This window comes from Lepidochelys kempii, chromosome 1 (assembly GCF_965140285.1).
Source record: "Lepidochelys kempii isolate rLepKem1 chromosome 1, rLepKem1.hap1, whole genome shotgun sequence".
In the NCBI taxonomy this organism is placed as follows: Eukaryota; Metazoa; Chordata; order Testudines; family Cheloniidae; genus Lepidochelys; species Lepidochelys kempii.
In genome coordinates this window covers 97,970,107-97,986,288 of record NC_136380.1, presented here as the reverse complement: position 1 = coordinate 97,986,288, position 16,182 = coordinate 97,970,107, and the positions used below count along the sequence as shown (strand labels likewise).

Sequence of the window (16,182 nt, the reverse complement as noted above, 5' to 3'; positions counted from 1 at the left end):
GCATGCTGTCCCCCACTGGCGATAGACCATCTCGTGGGGGCGCCAGCCCTGCTGGTCGGGAGCATTCCCCTCCCTCCACGCCCCTTTCCCCTTGTGGCGAGGTGGGGGGGAGCTAACTGGCCCAACCGCCGATCCGTGGAGGAGGCAGCTCGCGCTGGCAGCTGCGAAGAAGGAGCAAACGATCCCCGCTGAACAGTCCATGCGGCGCCCGAGCCTGGCCCCGCCTCTCGCGCCAGCCCCCCTCCGAGCGCCGCCTACCGGCGCTGAGGAGCTGGCGCCTGTGTTCGCCACGCAGGTCATTAGGCTGGCTGCTCTGATTGGTCCTCTGGGTGGCCAATAGCGAGAGAGAGAGCGCATCTCCAGGCCAATGGGGGCAGGGTGCGGGGGCTCGTTTATGAATCAACGGGGCCGGCGACGAGAGGTGGGAGGGAGGTCGGTAAAAGCGCTGCGTTGGCGCGGCTTGTCCGCTCCGCCGCGTTCCTCCCTTGCGTGGCGGGGTCCCGGCTGTGCCCTCGCGCCCCGCTTCCCCGGCAGCCCGTTCTCCGTCTGTCCCCATGGCCGCGGCGCGGCGGCGGCGGCTGCTGCTGCTGCTACTGCTGTGCGCGTGGCCGCCCCCGTGCGGGGCCCCAGCCTCCCCCAAGGCCGTGACGGCCCGTCTGGCGGCGAAGTGGCCGGCGACCTCCCTGCTCTTGGAGGCGAGGTGCGTGCGGGTAACACGCTCCCCCGCCGCGGGGCCCGGCCCCGGGGGCGGACGCGGCCTGTGGGGCATGGGGGATCCCTGGCTTCCGCGACGGGGACTCTCGCTCTCCGGTGCCGCTTCCCCCTCGAGCGGGAGGGCGAGGCTCCCTATAACGCGAGTTTTGTCTTGAGCGGGGCAAGTTTTTCTGGTTGTCCAGTAGTTGTGGGTGATCCTTTTGAGACGCCTCAGCCTCTCAGTAGTAACCCCCCGCCCCCATTTAGTAGTTACTGCTGGGAAGAGAAAAGAGGGAATTGCCACCATACTAGATCAGCCCTATGCTCTGTATCAGAAAGAGGATACTCGACTGAATATGCCGTTATAGGTGGCTGTTTGAGGAAGAAAAGGAGGACTTGTGGCACCTTAGAGACTAACCAATTTATCTGAGCATAAGCTTTCGTGAGCTACAGCTCACTTCATTGGATGCATTCAGTGGAAAATACAGTGGGCGATTTTATAGACACAGAGAACATGAAACAATGAGTGTTACCATATAGACTGTAACAAGAGTGACTCAGTCTGTATGGTAACACTCATTGTTTCATGTTCTCTGTGTCTATAAAATCTCCCCACTATATTTTCCCCTGAATGCATCCAATGAAGTGAGCTGTAGCTCACGAAAGCTTATGCTCAGATAAATTTGTTAGTCTCTAAGGTGCCACAAGTCCTCCCTTTTCTTTTTACGGATACAAACTAACATGGTTGCTACTCTGAAACCTGCATGAGGAACATGCATCATGAGATTATTTGCCTCCTTTTCTCATCTAACCCCCTGGAAAAAGCATCTCCTAATCCCTAATAGTTAATGATTGATTTAAGGCTTGAAACGTGGCTGTGGTCTCTTAATTGAGAGGTATCTGCCCTAATACTTCTCACTGGCATAGCAGTTCGCATCTTTAAGGGACATAAATGGATGCTGTTGGCTATTTACATAGCGCTATAGTTGCATGAATTAACAAACTATGTAATTTTTAAGGTATAGTATATAAAAGTTGTTATATTTTCCCCTGGTCACATGTTTTGCAGGTCAAACTGAGGAGCAACAACCAGCTAATTTACATAATGCTGAAAAACACCATCTTCCGAGTAAAATAACTTTCCCCTCCCAAATGCAGCAAAGGCATATCAAGGAGTCAGCAGAGGGTGGATAAATGTGTATAGTTTTAATATTAATAAAACAAAACCAGCACACTTAAAGTGATACTGTTAGCTTGAAATCACCTCAGTTTCAGTTTAACTTAAAAAAGAGTTAAATTTAGTTTCCAATACCTTATATGCCCTTAGTGCCTCTATCACTAAATGTGGATTTACAATCATACTTTGCCATTTTTATAACTTTTATCTCTCCTCTTAGTGTGTGAAAGAGACTCATAAAAAAGGGAAACTGATTAATTGACTGCTTTGTACATTTACAACTCTTCATCTAGAAACATTGGAAACAAAGTAGTAATAATAATAATAGGTAAATTTTCAGTTGATGTCCTTTTAACAATAAAGTGTGATTAGAAAGAGTGACCTGAGTTAAATTGAGAGGACTTCAGTTCTTTGCAATAAAACTAATAACTGTCCTCCACTATTGTGGTGGTAACAAACTATCAATCTTTAAGGCTCTGTACGGATTGGAGACCACCCGTGGATCTCCAGCTAGGTAATTACAAACTGTATCAGTGACAATAATTTAAAAATTCTCAATTGATTAAATGTGCATTTTCATTTTTGCAAAGCAAATATGTATAAAAAATGTATATTTTGTATGTTGACATGTATGTGAAACAAAAATAAAATTGACTAGTACCTTTTACAGGAATAGATCCAACTTATTTAATTTTACTCTGCAGATCTGATTGCTGAGCTTGAGTCACACTGAAAGCATTTGATTCTGACTTTTACTTTAACTGAAAAACATACAACTAGGTCAGCGTTCATTATTTTACCATAAAAGGTTGCAAGACTATAGTTTAATAGCACTCCTATATTGCTATATAGTTTAAAAGTAGCATCGTGTAGATTTTACTGTGCTGTACACTTGAACAAAATCATATGGACAAATTAATGTTATTTATTTTTAAACAGCGAATTTATTGCAGAAGAAGATAATGAGAAGTTTTGGCAGTTTTTGGAAACTGTACGAGAATTAACAATTTATAAGCAAAGAGGTAAGTATTTAAAAAGCATGTTTTAATCAAACAACTTTTACTAAATATAATTGTAATCTTATTAACACATTAATTTTCGTTATGCAAAGACTTACTCTGCAGCTGCTCCTTGGTAGAGGCTCTTCTGCCACAGTGACATCTTATTTTGTGCAGCAGCATCCCCTTTACATGACTGCTTAAAGCTCGTTTTGGCTTCAAATATAGCTGCCCCAGAACACAATGCTGCTAGAGACAATGTCTGACATTGCTGAGCCTGTCTGTCTGATATATGGTATGATGTGACCTTGAGATCATTGAGAATGCACAGCATATTTTCCCTTCTCCTTTTGGGAAGGTTTCTACCCTGTGTGAGGGCTCTGAAATGGAGCTTATTTAGGGAATTCAAGAGGGACAGGAGTGCAAGAAGTGAGTCTTACTAAGAATGATTTCTGCTTACCCAAATGCCTGTGGTGAAGCTAATTGTTGCGTGTGAATATTTACTCTAGAAACACGTATTTCTGTGGGAAAAAAATTGTTCCACTCATAACTCTTGTTGAATGTATTCTTGGACCATCAGATGACTCTGGTGAACCTAATACCTGAAGTACTCTATAATAAAATAATTAGACTCACATGGTCACAAAACACAATGATTATCGTGTATATAAATACTGCAGTGTTGATTAAAATAGCAAAATTAAAAGAAAAATACTAGTTATGCATAATATGGAAAGAAATAAAGGGTAGATTTACAGGTGTCAAGGTTCCTCCCCGACTCTGAACTCTAGGGTACAGATGTGGGGACCTGCATGAAAAACCTCCTAAGCTTATCTTTACCAGCTTAGGTCAAAACTTCCCCAAGGTACAAAATAGTCCACCCTTTGTCGTTGGATTGGCCACTACCACCACCAAACTAATACTGGTTACTGGGGAAGAGCTGTTTGGACGCGTCTTTCCCCGCAAAATACTTCCCAAAACCTTGCACCCCACTTCCTGGACAAGGTTTGGTAAAAAGCCTCACCAATTTCCTTAGGTGACTACAGACCCAGACCCTTGGATCTTAAGAGCAATGAACAATCCTCCCAATACTTGCACCCCCCCTTTCCTGGGAAATGTTGGATAAAAAGCCTCACCAATTTGCATACGTGACCACAGACCCAAACCCTTGGATCTGAGAACAATGAAAAAGCATTCAGTTTTCTTACAAGAAGACTTTTAATAAAAATAGAAGTAAATAGAAATAAAGAAATCCCCCCTGTAAAATCAGGATGGTAGATATCTTACAGGGTAATTAGATTCAAAAACATAGAGAACCCCTCTAGGCAAAACCTTAAGTTACAAAAAAGATACACAGACAGAAATAGTTATTCTATTCAGCACAATTCTTTTCTCAGCCATTTAAAGAAATCATAATCTAACACATACCTAGCTAGATTACTTACTAAAAGTTCTAAGACTCCATTCCTGGTCTATCCCCGACAAAGACCAGCATATAGACAGACACACAGACCCTTTGTTTCTCTCCCTCCTCCCAGCTTTTGAAAGTATCTTGTCTCCTCATTGGTCATTTTGGTCAGGTGCCAGCGAGGTTACCTTTAGCTTCTTAACCCTTTACAGGTGAGAGGAGCTTTCCCCTGGCCAGGAGGGATTTCAAAGCGGTTTACCATTCCCTTTATATTTATGACACGCCCCCCAAATCTCAGCTAGGGTGAAACACTGGCTGGGATTTCTTCCTGGAGCTCTAGGAAAAACAGAGTTAATAAGACACATGCATCTCTAAATATACTACCAAGTACATAAAGACTAACAATATTTTCCACATCTCAACAACTATTTTAACCAGTTGATTCTGGGAAACTTTCACGGGAGAGTGCATCAGCCACTTTGTTAGAAGCTCCTGAGATGTGTTGGATGTCGAAATCAAAATCTTGGAGAGCTAAACTCCACCGAAGAAGTTTTTTGTTAGTTTCCTTGACAGTGTGAAGCCACTTCAGTGCAGCATGGTCGGTTTGCAGGTGGAAACGCCGTCCCCAAACATATGGGCGTAGCTTTTCCAGAGCATAGACAATGGCGTAACATTCTTTTTCAGTGACTGACCAGTTGCTTTCCCTCTCAGACAGTTTTTTGCTGAGAAACACTACAGGGTGGAATTCTTGATCAGGTCCTTTCTGCATTAAAACTGCTCCCACACCACGCTCGGACGCATCTGTGGTTACTAGGAACGGTTTGTCAAAGTCTGGGGCCCTTAGTACAGGGTCAGCCATGAGTGTCGCTTTAAGCTTGTTAAAGGCCTTCTGACACTTTTCGGTCCACTGAACAGCATTTGGCTGTTTCTTTTTGGTTAGGTCTGTCAGTGGGGCGGCGATTTGGCTGTAGTGCGGTATAAATCGTCTGTAATAACCGGCCAAGCCTAAGAAGGATTGAACCTGTTTCTTTGACTTTGGGACAGGCCACTTCTGGATAGCATCCACTTTGGCCTGTAGGGGGCTGATAGTTCCTTGACCCACCTGGTGTCCAAGGTAAGTCACTCTGTTTAGGCCTATTTGACACTTCTTAGCCTTAACAGTTAGTCCTGCCTCCCTTATGCGCTCAAGGACTTTTTGTAGCTGTTCCAGGTGGTCTGCCCGGGAATCCGAAAATATGGCCACATCGTCAAGGTAGGCGACTGCATATTCTCCTAATCCCACTAGGAGACCATCTACAAGTCTTTGGAAAGTGGCGGGTGCATTTCGCAGCCCAAAAGGGAGTACATTAAATTCATACAGCCCGAGATGTGTGATGAAGGCTGACCTTTCCTTGGCCGATTCATCTAGCGGTACCTGCCAGTACCCCTTGGTTAAGTCCAAGGTAGAGATGAACTGGGCCCGTCCCAGTTTCTCTAATAGTTCATCTCTGCGTGGCATTGGATAGTTGTCTGGGCAAGTTACAGCATTTAGCTTACGGTAGTCCACGCAAAAACATATTTCCCCATCTGGTTTGGGAACTAGAACCACTGGAGATGCCCATGCACTTTCAGAGGGGCGGATTACACCCATCTGTAACATTCTGGATCTCCCGTTCTATAGCAGTTTTAGCTTGAGGAGACACCCGGTAAGGTTGGACTCTAATTGGGTGAGCATTACCTGTGTCAATGGAGTGGTATGCCCGTTCAGTCAGTCCTGGGGTGGCTGAGAACGTTGGCGCGTAGCTAGTGCAAGGCTCCTTGATCTGCTGTCGCTGCATACACCCAAGGGTCATGGAGAGGTTCACCTCTTCCACACCACCAGCACATTTCCCTTCGTAGTAGACACCTTCAGGCCACTCAGCGTCGTTTCCTCCCTGGGCTGTAAACTGACAAACCTTTAATTCTCTGGAATAAAAGGGCTTTAGAGAATTAATATGGTACACCTTAGGCTTTCGGTTGGAGGTGGGGAATGCTATGAGATAATTAACAGCTCCCAGGCGCTCCTGGACCATGAATGGCCCTTCCCACGATGCTTCCATTTTATGGGCCTGGAGCGCCTTTAAGACCATGACCTGGTCCCCTACTTTGAAGGAATGCTCTCTGGCATGTTTATCATACCAGGCTTTTTGCTCTTTTTGAGCATCCTGTAAGTTTTCTTTAGCAAGGGCTAAAGAGGTTCGGAGGGTGTTTTGTAGGTTGGTTACGAAGTCCAGAATGTTAGTTCCTGGAGAAGGTGTAAATCCCTCCCATTGCTGCTTCACCAACTGCAATGGCCCCTTAACCTCACGGCCATATACAAGTTCAAATGGGGAAAGCCCTAAACTGGGGTGTGGTACAGCTCTGTAGGCAAAGAGCAACTGCTGCAACACTAGGTCCAAATCGAATTTACGTATCATGGCCCCCAAAGTTCCATTAAACTTCTCCACCATGCCATTTGTTTGATGGTGGTAAGGAGTGTCAACCAAGTGAGTTACCCCATGAGCTTCCCAAAGGTTTTTCATAGTTCCTGCCAGGAAATTAGTCCCTGCATCTGTGAGGATGTCGGAGGGCCAACCTACCCTGGCAAAAATGTCTGCTAGTGCCTGGCACACACTTTTAGCCCTGGTGTTGCTTAGAGCTACTGCTTCCGGCCATCGGGGGGCAAAATCCATGAAAGTCAGTATGTACTGCTTTCCTCTGGGTGTCTTTTTCAGAAAAGGACCCAGAATATCCACAGCTACTCGCTGAAATGGAACTTCAATGATGGGGAGTGGCTGGAGAGGGGCTTTGACCTGGTCTTGGGGTTTTCCCACTCTTTGGCACACCTCACAAGACCGGACATAGGTAGAAACATCCTTGCCCATTCCCTCCCAGTGGAATGACCCCCCCCAAACGGTCTTTGGTCCTGTTCACCCCAGCATGGCCACTAGGGTGATCGTGGGCTAAGCTCAAGAGCTTGGCCCGGTATTTAGTTGGAACTACCAACTGTCTCTGAGGATGCCAGTCTTCCTGGTGTCCACCAGAAAGAGTTTCCTTGTATAAAAGTCCTCTTTCTACAACAAACCTGGATCGATTAGAAGAGCTGAGAGGCGGTGGGTTGTTCCGTGCCACCGTCCAAGCTCTCTGGAGGCTTTCATCTGCTTCCTGTTCGGTCTGGAACTGTTCCCTTGATGCTGGAGACATCAGTTCCTCATTGGATTGTGGACCTAGGCTTGGTCCCTCTGGAAGCTATATAGGGGATGGAGCTGTTTCTGTTGACTGTGAACCTCTCTCCGCTGGTGAACTATGTTGGGATTCAGGCTCCGGCTGAGCCTCTTGTGTAGGGTTATGGGCTGCTGCCAGTTCAGGGTCGGTGGGGCCCTCTGGTGTTGAGGTTGCAAGTACTGGATTCAGTGCTGACAATGGGTCTGGTGTTGGTTGTTCGGCTGGTTCCGGTTCTGGGACTAGTTCCATCTGGGTTTCTGGGACTGGATCCACTACTGCTGTTGCAGACATTGGCCTGGGGTCCGGGTCCATCACTTCTGACCGGGTCCTGATAGAAGTTTCCGGAACAGAGCTAGGCCTCACGGCTTGTTTAGCCTAGCTGCGGGTGACCGTTCCCACCTTCTTGGCCTGCTTCACATGCTTGGCCAAGTCTTCCCCCAACAGCATGGGGATGGGATAATCATCATAGACTGCAAAAGTCCACATTCCTGACCAGCCCTTGTACTGGACAAGCAACTTGGCTGTAGGCAAATTGAAAGAGTTGGACTTAAAGGGTTGAATCGTCACTTGGATCTCTGGGTTGATTAAATTGGGGTCCACTAAGGAAGCATGGATAGCTGACACTTGTGCTCCGGTGTCCCTCCACGCGGTGACCTTCTTCCCGCCCACACTCAGTTTCCCTCCGCTCCAAAGGTATCTGGGAGGTATCTGGGCCTGCGGACCTCTGGTGTGATTCCGGTGCAATGAACTGTAATCTGTTGGGGTTCTTGGGGCAGTTGGCCTTTACATGCCCCAGCTTGTTACATTTAAAACATCATCCAGCTGACGGGTCACTGGGGCGAGGTGGGTTGCTGGAGAATGGGGTGGTGGGACGATAAGGGGTCTGGAGGGTTCTTTGGGAGGTAGGTGGAGCCTTGGGCGGCCCCCGGTAATAGGGTGTGGTCTGGGGTTGTCCCTTCTGGTCTCCGCTCCAACTGCGACCAGTTTTCTTCTTCTCTGCCACCTCCACCCATCTGGCTCCAATCTCTCCTGCCTCGATTACAGTTTTGGGTTTCCCATCTAGGATGTATCTTTCTATTTCCTCAGGAACACGCTCTAAGAATTGTTCCATTTGCATTAGGAACGGCAAATTTACTGGAGATTCAACACTTGCTCCTGATATCCAGGCATCCCAATGTTTCACAATGTGGTAGGCATGTCGGGTAAATGACACGTCTGGTTTCCACCTTAGGGCTCTGAACCTCCGACGAGAATGCTCGGGTGTTATCCCCATTCTGACTCTCGCCTTGGATTTAAACAGTTCATACTTGTTCATGTGTTCTTTAGGCATTTCAGCTGCCACCTCAGCTAAGGGTCCACTGAGCTGCGGCCTCAGCTCTACCATGTATTGGTCGGTAGAGATGCTGTACCCAAGGCAGGCCCTTTCGAAGTTTTCTAAGAAGGCCTCAGTATCATCACCTGCCTTGTAGGTGGGGAACTTTCTGGGATGGGAAGTGGTACCTGGAGAAGGATTGCTAGGGTTTGTTGGTATATTCTGCTGGGCCTTTATCCTCTCCATCTCCTCCACATGCTTCCTCTCTTTTTCCTTCTCCTCCTCCACATGCTTCCTTGCCTCCATTTCCCTCTTGTGGGCAGCCTCCTGTACCTCCTTCTCCAGCCGCATGAGTTCTATCTGTCTTTCATGTTCCCTTTGTTTTTCCTCAGCCTGAAATTTGGCTAATTCCAGCTGTAGTCGAACCGCGGATTTTGTCATTCTAACCTTTCTGTTTTTAACTAACTTTACACCCGAGGTTTAGAAATAAAAAACAAAACTTGGCTGTAAAATTTTGCTGTGCTGGAATAGAATACCTATTCTCTGATAGTGATTGTCAGCCTACAGAAAAAGACAATTCCCTTGTCTCTGCTCTGGGCCCAAATCAAAGCAAAAAACCTCCAACTATTTGGAAACCTGCTTACCCAGCCCAAAGAAAAAGCAAATGGGTAGAACACACCCCCCCTATTTACTTTTAGGAAAAAAAAAACTCTGGGTTGGAAGACTGTGAATTTCCCTGCAGGAGTTAAGTACCCTGCCTCCAGGCAAAGAAAACCTGCAATTCACAAAGATAATCCCCTTTTGTCTCTGCTTGGCCACAAAGCAGAGAAAAAACAAGCTGCTTTCAGTTTCAGCTGCTTTCTGGACTTCCTTTCCTAAGGAAAAAAAATTATTTTTTTAAAATCTGTATTTCTAGTTCAAAAAATCTCAAAATGATTTCAGGTTAATCCCACCACTATGGCACCATGTCAAGGTTCCTCCTCCACTCTGAACTCTAGGGTACAGATGTGGGGACCTGCATGAAAAACCTCCTAAGCTTATCTTTACCAGCTTAGGTCAAAACTTCCCCAAGGTACAAAATAGTCCACCCTTTGTCGTTGGATTGGCCACTACCACCACCAAACTAATACTGGTTACTGGGGAAGAGCTGTTTGGACACGTCTTTCCCCCCAAAATACTTCCCCAAACTTTGCACCCCACTTCCTGGACAAGGTTTGGTAAAAAGCCTCACCAATTTCCTTAGGTGACTACAGACCCAGACCCTTGGATCTTAAGAGCAATGAACAATCCTCCCAATACTTGCACCCCCCCTTTCCTGGGAAATGTTGGATAAAAAGCCTCACCAATTTGCATAGGTGACCACAGACCCAAACCCTTGGATCTGAGAACAATGAAAAAGCATTCAGTTTTCTTACAAGAAGACTTTTAATAAAAATAGAAGTAAATAGAAATAAAGAAATCCCCCCTGTAAAATCAGGATGGTAGATATCTTACAGGGTAATTAGATTCAAAAACATAGAGAACCCCTCTAGGCAAAACCTTAAGTTACAAAAAAGATACACAGGCAGAAATAGTTATTCTATTCAGCACAATTCTTTTCTCAGCCATTTAAAGAAATCATAATCTAACACATACCTAGCTAGATTACTTACTAAAAGTTCTAAGACTCCATTCCTGGTCTATCCCCGGCAAAGACCCAGCATACAGACAGATACATAGACCCTTTGTTTCTCTCCCTCCTCCCAGCTTTTGAAAGTATCTTGTCTCCTCATTGGTCATTTTGGTCAGGTGCCAGCGAGGTTACCTTTAGCTTCTTAACCCTTTACAGGTGAGAGGAGCTTTCCCCTGGCCAGGAAGGATTTCAAAGGGGTTTACCCTTCCCTTTATATTTATGACAACAGGATTGAAGCCCCATTAATTAATAATCATGGGTGACTCACAATGTAGACATCTATTGAGAATAAATCTGAATCCATTTTTAGCTATATTTATCACCTAAGTTTTATATAGAGAACAGTCGTATGATTGAGGATATAGAGACTCCCACAAGAGGACAAGCTATCCCTGGACCTACTTCTGGCAATAAGACATTTATTAAGAACAGGAGGGTAATAGAAAAGCTTGGTGTATGTGACTATTTTAATTACTTGAATTCAGCATATTGATTATTTGGTTCTTAGCATCCAGGAGTTCATGGGTTTGAGAGTTAAAGAAAATATATGATGGAAAATAAAAATATTCTAGGGCACAGTTCTCCTCTCTCAGAAGTTGGTTGAAAAATTCCCACTGACTTAAAGGATACAGGATCAGTTCACTACTGAGCAGAAATCATCATCCTAAACTTCACCATAATTAAACAGCAACAGCCAATGTGACTTCATATGGGCTACTCAAAGAGAGGAGGAGAGAGAGGGAGGGAGGGAGAGGGGTATAATAGAGGAAGGGGACGAAAACAAACTTTTACACAGCCCGTAAGTGCTGCTGAATTAGTATTATCCAAAGTACCTAATTTTTTTAAATAGAATGAGTGCTAAAATGAATACTAATATAAGTGGGGGAGAGCAAATTCTATTGGAAAAAGTCAGTCTGTAAGCTAATGACAAAGATCAAATAAATGATGATAAGTATGGCTGAAATACTTAGATTGAAGTCAACATTCTAAAAGTAAAATAAGTTAGATAGATAATTAGGAAATAAAAATGCTCTTATTAGTGTACTTTTAATATTAAAAACAGGTAAGGAAATGCAAAGTTGGGAGCTGGAAAACTGGAGGTATATAAATTATGGTGGGTGGATTTGTGTCCCAGCCCATTGGCAATTACTTATGAAGAGTGTTGAACTAGGAAAGCTACTACATGTTTGGAAAAAACACAAACATGGAAGCTTTATTTTTAAAAGATAAAAAGACCTAATAGTCTTCTGGTAAGTCTAATTTTAAAACTTGGTAAGATGATAGAACCGGTACTGAGAGAGAAATCGTGAGAGTAATGGAATCAATAGCAGTGAGGAATTTGGGCAGAAATTAAAAATCATGTCTGAGAAACTTTCATTTTTGTATGTAATCAATTACAAAGTTAGTGGATAAAAAGGGATTTAGGCAGAGCTATCTGTATGAAATTTGTTGAAACATTTGACATACATTGTCACACACTTGTATTTAATAAATGTTCAAAATGGCTGGGGCTTGAGCAGGGATCCCAGTTTTCTGTGATTTTAAAAAAGAATAATTCTCTTGGGGAAAAAAACAATTAAAAATCTGTTTTTACACATTAAAAATGAAATATTGAACTTTAGTTTCCCTAGCCAAAATATGTAGAGGAGTCAGTTTAACACAATGTTCTTGATATATTTGCCATTTTTAATCAGGTTCAAAGCCTACCAGTGTCATCAGTCATGATAAAATTAATAGAATTGCTCTCCAGCTTTGAAGCAGGACCACTGTCCGCAGCAATGGAGGAGTAAGGGTGGCAATACCATACCATGCTACCTTTACTTCTGCGCTGCTGCTGGCGGCGGTGCTGCCTTCAGCACTGGGTGCCCAGCCAGCAGCTGCCACTCTCCATGCTGCTGCCACCACCAGCTTCTCAGCACCCCCTAGAATGCATTCTGTGGGCCCCAGTTTGAGAATCTCTGGAATAAGTATGGTACTGGTACTTTATGTAAAATTTAGTAAATAGTTAATGTTTTTATTTTTTCACAAAATGTAAAAGCTAAAAGATTCTCTGCAAAAATGCAAATTCCATGTTCTTCCACTGCAAACATTTCTAGGCTCCTTGGACAGGAGGGATATCACATGCATGGAAAACTGGTCAAAGGACAATAAACAAAAGGCTCTAATAAAATGCAGTGTATTAAGTCAGAGGGAAATATCCTGGCAGCGCAGGCAGATATGTTGCATATCACATCTGGTGCATCTTTACACCTTCATTCAATGGTCTGGAGGAGGGGTAAATAATATGTTAAATCTGGCACTTTGTATAATGCAGATTTGGGCTGTATATAGAATTGTCATATTACAATACATAAACATATATTAAAACAATTAGATATGGAAGATTGAAAGGGTTAAAACTTGCTACATTTAACACCTAAAGAAATATTTTTAAATCTCTCTGAAAGTTAACGTGGGAGTACACATTATGGGTATGTAGCTAATTCCCCCCGTTACATGGCAGCATTTTCTTTTTATCCCAACTAGTTTTCATCACCCATTCAGTCTTAAACTTTGCCACTTAAATGTTAAAATTAACATATAGCAATATAAAAACTAATGGTCTCAGTTTCTCTGAAATAAATTTGCAACATATGTCAACAGATCAGTTACATCCAAAATTATGCACTATCGTGTTAGGTGACTGGTTACATCTTTAAAGTTAAGCAGGTGCTTAAGTGCGTTTCTGGATTGCAGCTCTGTTCACTACTAAAAAATACATACCCTTGTCACGCATGTCAACCTTCTGTAAGGCAGAATATTATGCTCCCGCAATTTAATACAACCAATATGCAAAAAAGCGCACCGCAAAACCTAAGTATTCCAATTGTTATTTCTAGTGAGCGAGAGAATTGATGAAATGTCAAGCTTATGAAACGTCAAGCACACTAGTTTGGGAATCCCTGCTGTAAATGGCAGATTTGGGTCAGGGGTGGAAACAGAGAGGAGAGACTTTTGTGAAGAGTTGTCTGATACTTTGTTAGTTGGCAAAGTCAGGTTTCTTAATCTTCCAGGCACATTGCAAAAGCCCTCAGATCTTTTTAGGCCATTTGGGCAGAGGTGTATTGAGGATGAGGGTTGAAGATGTGATATATTAAAACCAAAGACAAAGAAACTGTATTTCAAGAGATGCACTTACTGCCGTGCTGATTTATTGCTTTAGATGCATGTTTGTGCTGTGTGGCCTCTCTCTCTCACTCTTGCTCCATAATCAGCACCTTTATCAGGTCCAGAAAGGAGCATCAGAATTTCTTCCGAGCTATGCTGTTTCAGGAAGCATTACCAGCTAAACTTTCCAGCACTGAAGTGCACGGGAGCATAGGCGGAAACTTCCTCAGTTTCTGGGGCATGCTCGACCCCCTGCTCTGCCCCAGACTCTGCCCTAACTCCACCCTTTCTCCCAAGCCCCCACTCCTCCCCGCAGTGACTCCTCCACGCCACTGAACAGCTACCACTGACAGGCAGGAGGTGCTGATAGGTGGGGCCCACCGGTGGGTGTTGAGCACCCACTATTTTTTTCCCCGTGGGTGCTCCGCCCCAGAGAGTCAGCATCTATATCTGGGAGGGCAGACCTAGCTGCAGCCCCTGATTGGGTTAAAAAAAAAAGCTCATCAGTGTCCCAGTGCAGATATCAGTCTTCTTTTCTGTAGCCAAACTGTAGGGACCAGTCATAGTGATTCTGCATACATTGGATCCTCCTGAGCATAAACACTTGGTGTGACAGGGCACACTCATAGAGAATCATAGAGAGAATCATAGAGTGTGCCCTGTCACACCAAGTGTTTATGCTCAGGAGGATCCAATGTATGCAGAATCACTATGACTGGTCCCTACAGTTTGGCTACAGAAGAAAAAGAACCTCTTGTGAGTGCTTCCTATTGACTGCGTGCAACCCTGCACTCTCCCTCCACTCTCGGCACCCCCTGTCAGCTGACAACCTGGCTCGGTAGCCTCCAGCCAAGTCACACGGTCAATATGCATGAGTGAAACCCTTCTGAGGTACTCAAGTCCAAAACAAACATAAGCACAAGTCTTCCTATTCTCTGGCTCAAGTGGGATTCAGCCCCTCCTTCTGGAGAATGCCTTCTCTCTTCAGCTCCTCTTGTGCCCCTTTAAATCTAGCCCCTTTCTTGGGATTCTAGTAAAGAGTCTTGTTCCTCTTTGGGTCTTAGGCCACTTCCCCACTGGCTGGTGGAGGGACCCAGGCCTACCCACTACTCCAGGTCCCAACCCAGGGGCCCTGTAAACAGCCCCTGGAATGTGTCCCACTCTACCCTATTAAAATATTGGCACAACATTAGCTTCTTAGAGTAGTATCCCCTTAGCCGTTGATCGGAACCTTTGGTAGCAGTCTGTCCCACTCGCACATGCGCTGCTCCTAACCTGCCACGAGATTTGCCAGCATGCATAGGCATTCCCTCTTCTCAACAGCTCCTGGCTGGAGATTGTTAACACTCTTTAGTTTTGTAAATTTGATCTTCCCTTGAATCCTTTTCCTTTGTTACCTTATTTGTTTTTTGAAGAAGAAAAAAGAAAAGAAGAAAAGGTTTGCCTACCGCCAGCTCTGGCTCTCCAGGCTTCAAAAAGTGCTTCATTTGCAAGGAACCTATCCCATTGACTGACGGACACTCACTGCTTGGGAGAAAAGCACAATCCACAAGAGTGTGGTTGGTGCCAGCAACTGAAACCCAGATCCAGGAAAGAGAGAGTTAAGGCTCAAACTCCTGCTCATGGAGTTAGCCCTTCATGCCCCAGAATTCCAACAAGAACTCTCACTGCAACTTTCTACTTCGAAGGCAGATGATCCCTAGGAGATGAACCACTCACTCAAGACCACTAATAAAGAGTCTGTGAGTCACTATAGCGAGTCCTGATCGAGCTTGAAACAGTCTCCAGCTCTATCAGTGCTGAAGGCACTGAAGCTGCCTAATGCTGGTACCCAGGACATGCGTGGTACCAAGTTGACAGAGTAAGTCGGTCTGCCTAAAGACCCGATGGGTATGGGCAAAGAAGTACTGATACCTCAGAGGCATGAAAGCCGTGGAAGATCCACCCCGGGCAAGGGTACACTGGCATGGACATTGGCACTGGCACTGACCCTGGTGCATGTGACACCAGCAGACCATATGGCTAGGTTTGCATCTCCGACTCCATCGTTACAAGCTTCTCAGCACCGACAAACACCATTGGTATCAATACCATCCACACCGCCTAATTTCTGGTGTGTGACAGATCTCTTGGTGTCCTGCACACAGGACTTACCCCTGTACCAAGTTCTTCCAGAGCACTGGACTTGCTGACAGACATCTCCTTGCCGTGCACCACCTTTCTTATCATCGGAGTTGGAAAGTGAGCAACAGGACTTGGGTTCCCACTGGTCTTACCTGCCATATGGAGCCTTATTTCACTATGGGCACCAGTTGTATCATCCACCTGACCCTCAGCCTCCATGGTTTGGCCAACTGTGGTACCTGCCATGGATTCGCTACCTTCAGTGGCTGTACTAGGACTCTTGGCAGACTCAGAGGCAGCAGGCCTCCCAGGCCCCTAGTATGACATCTAACAGGCAAGGCAGAATCCTCCTTCAGCTGCAGCTTTGAAGGCTTCAGACCCTCCTGAGCAGCTGGGGAAGGAAGTTGGGGCAGAGGAGGAAGACACTCC

At 45.1% G+C, this 16,182-nt stretch overlaps 1 protein-coding gene across 2 annotated transcripts in view; it reads left to right on the top strand.

Annotated features, from left to right (window-relative positions):
• The first annotated feature begins 418 nt into the window (after positions 1-418).
• Positions 419-16,182, top strand: part of UGGT2 (UDP-glucose glycoprotein glucosyltransferase 2) — a 301,267-nt gene continuing 285,503 nt past the window's right edge. For both annotated transcript variants that reach the window (XM_073348024.2, XM_073348019.2), the window contains exons 1-2: positions 419-700; positions 2,810-2,892. In XM_073348024.2, coding sequence (XP_073204125.2) covers positions 555-700; positions 2,810-2,892 — 229 coding nt within the window. In that variant the 5' untranslated portion in view covers positions 419-554. The remainder of the gene's footprint in view (positions 701-2,809; positions 2,893-16,182) is intronic.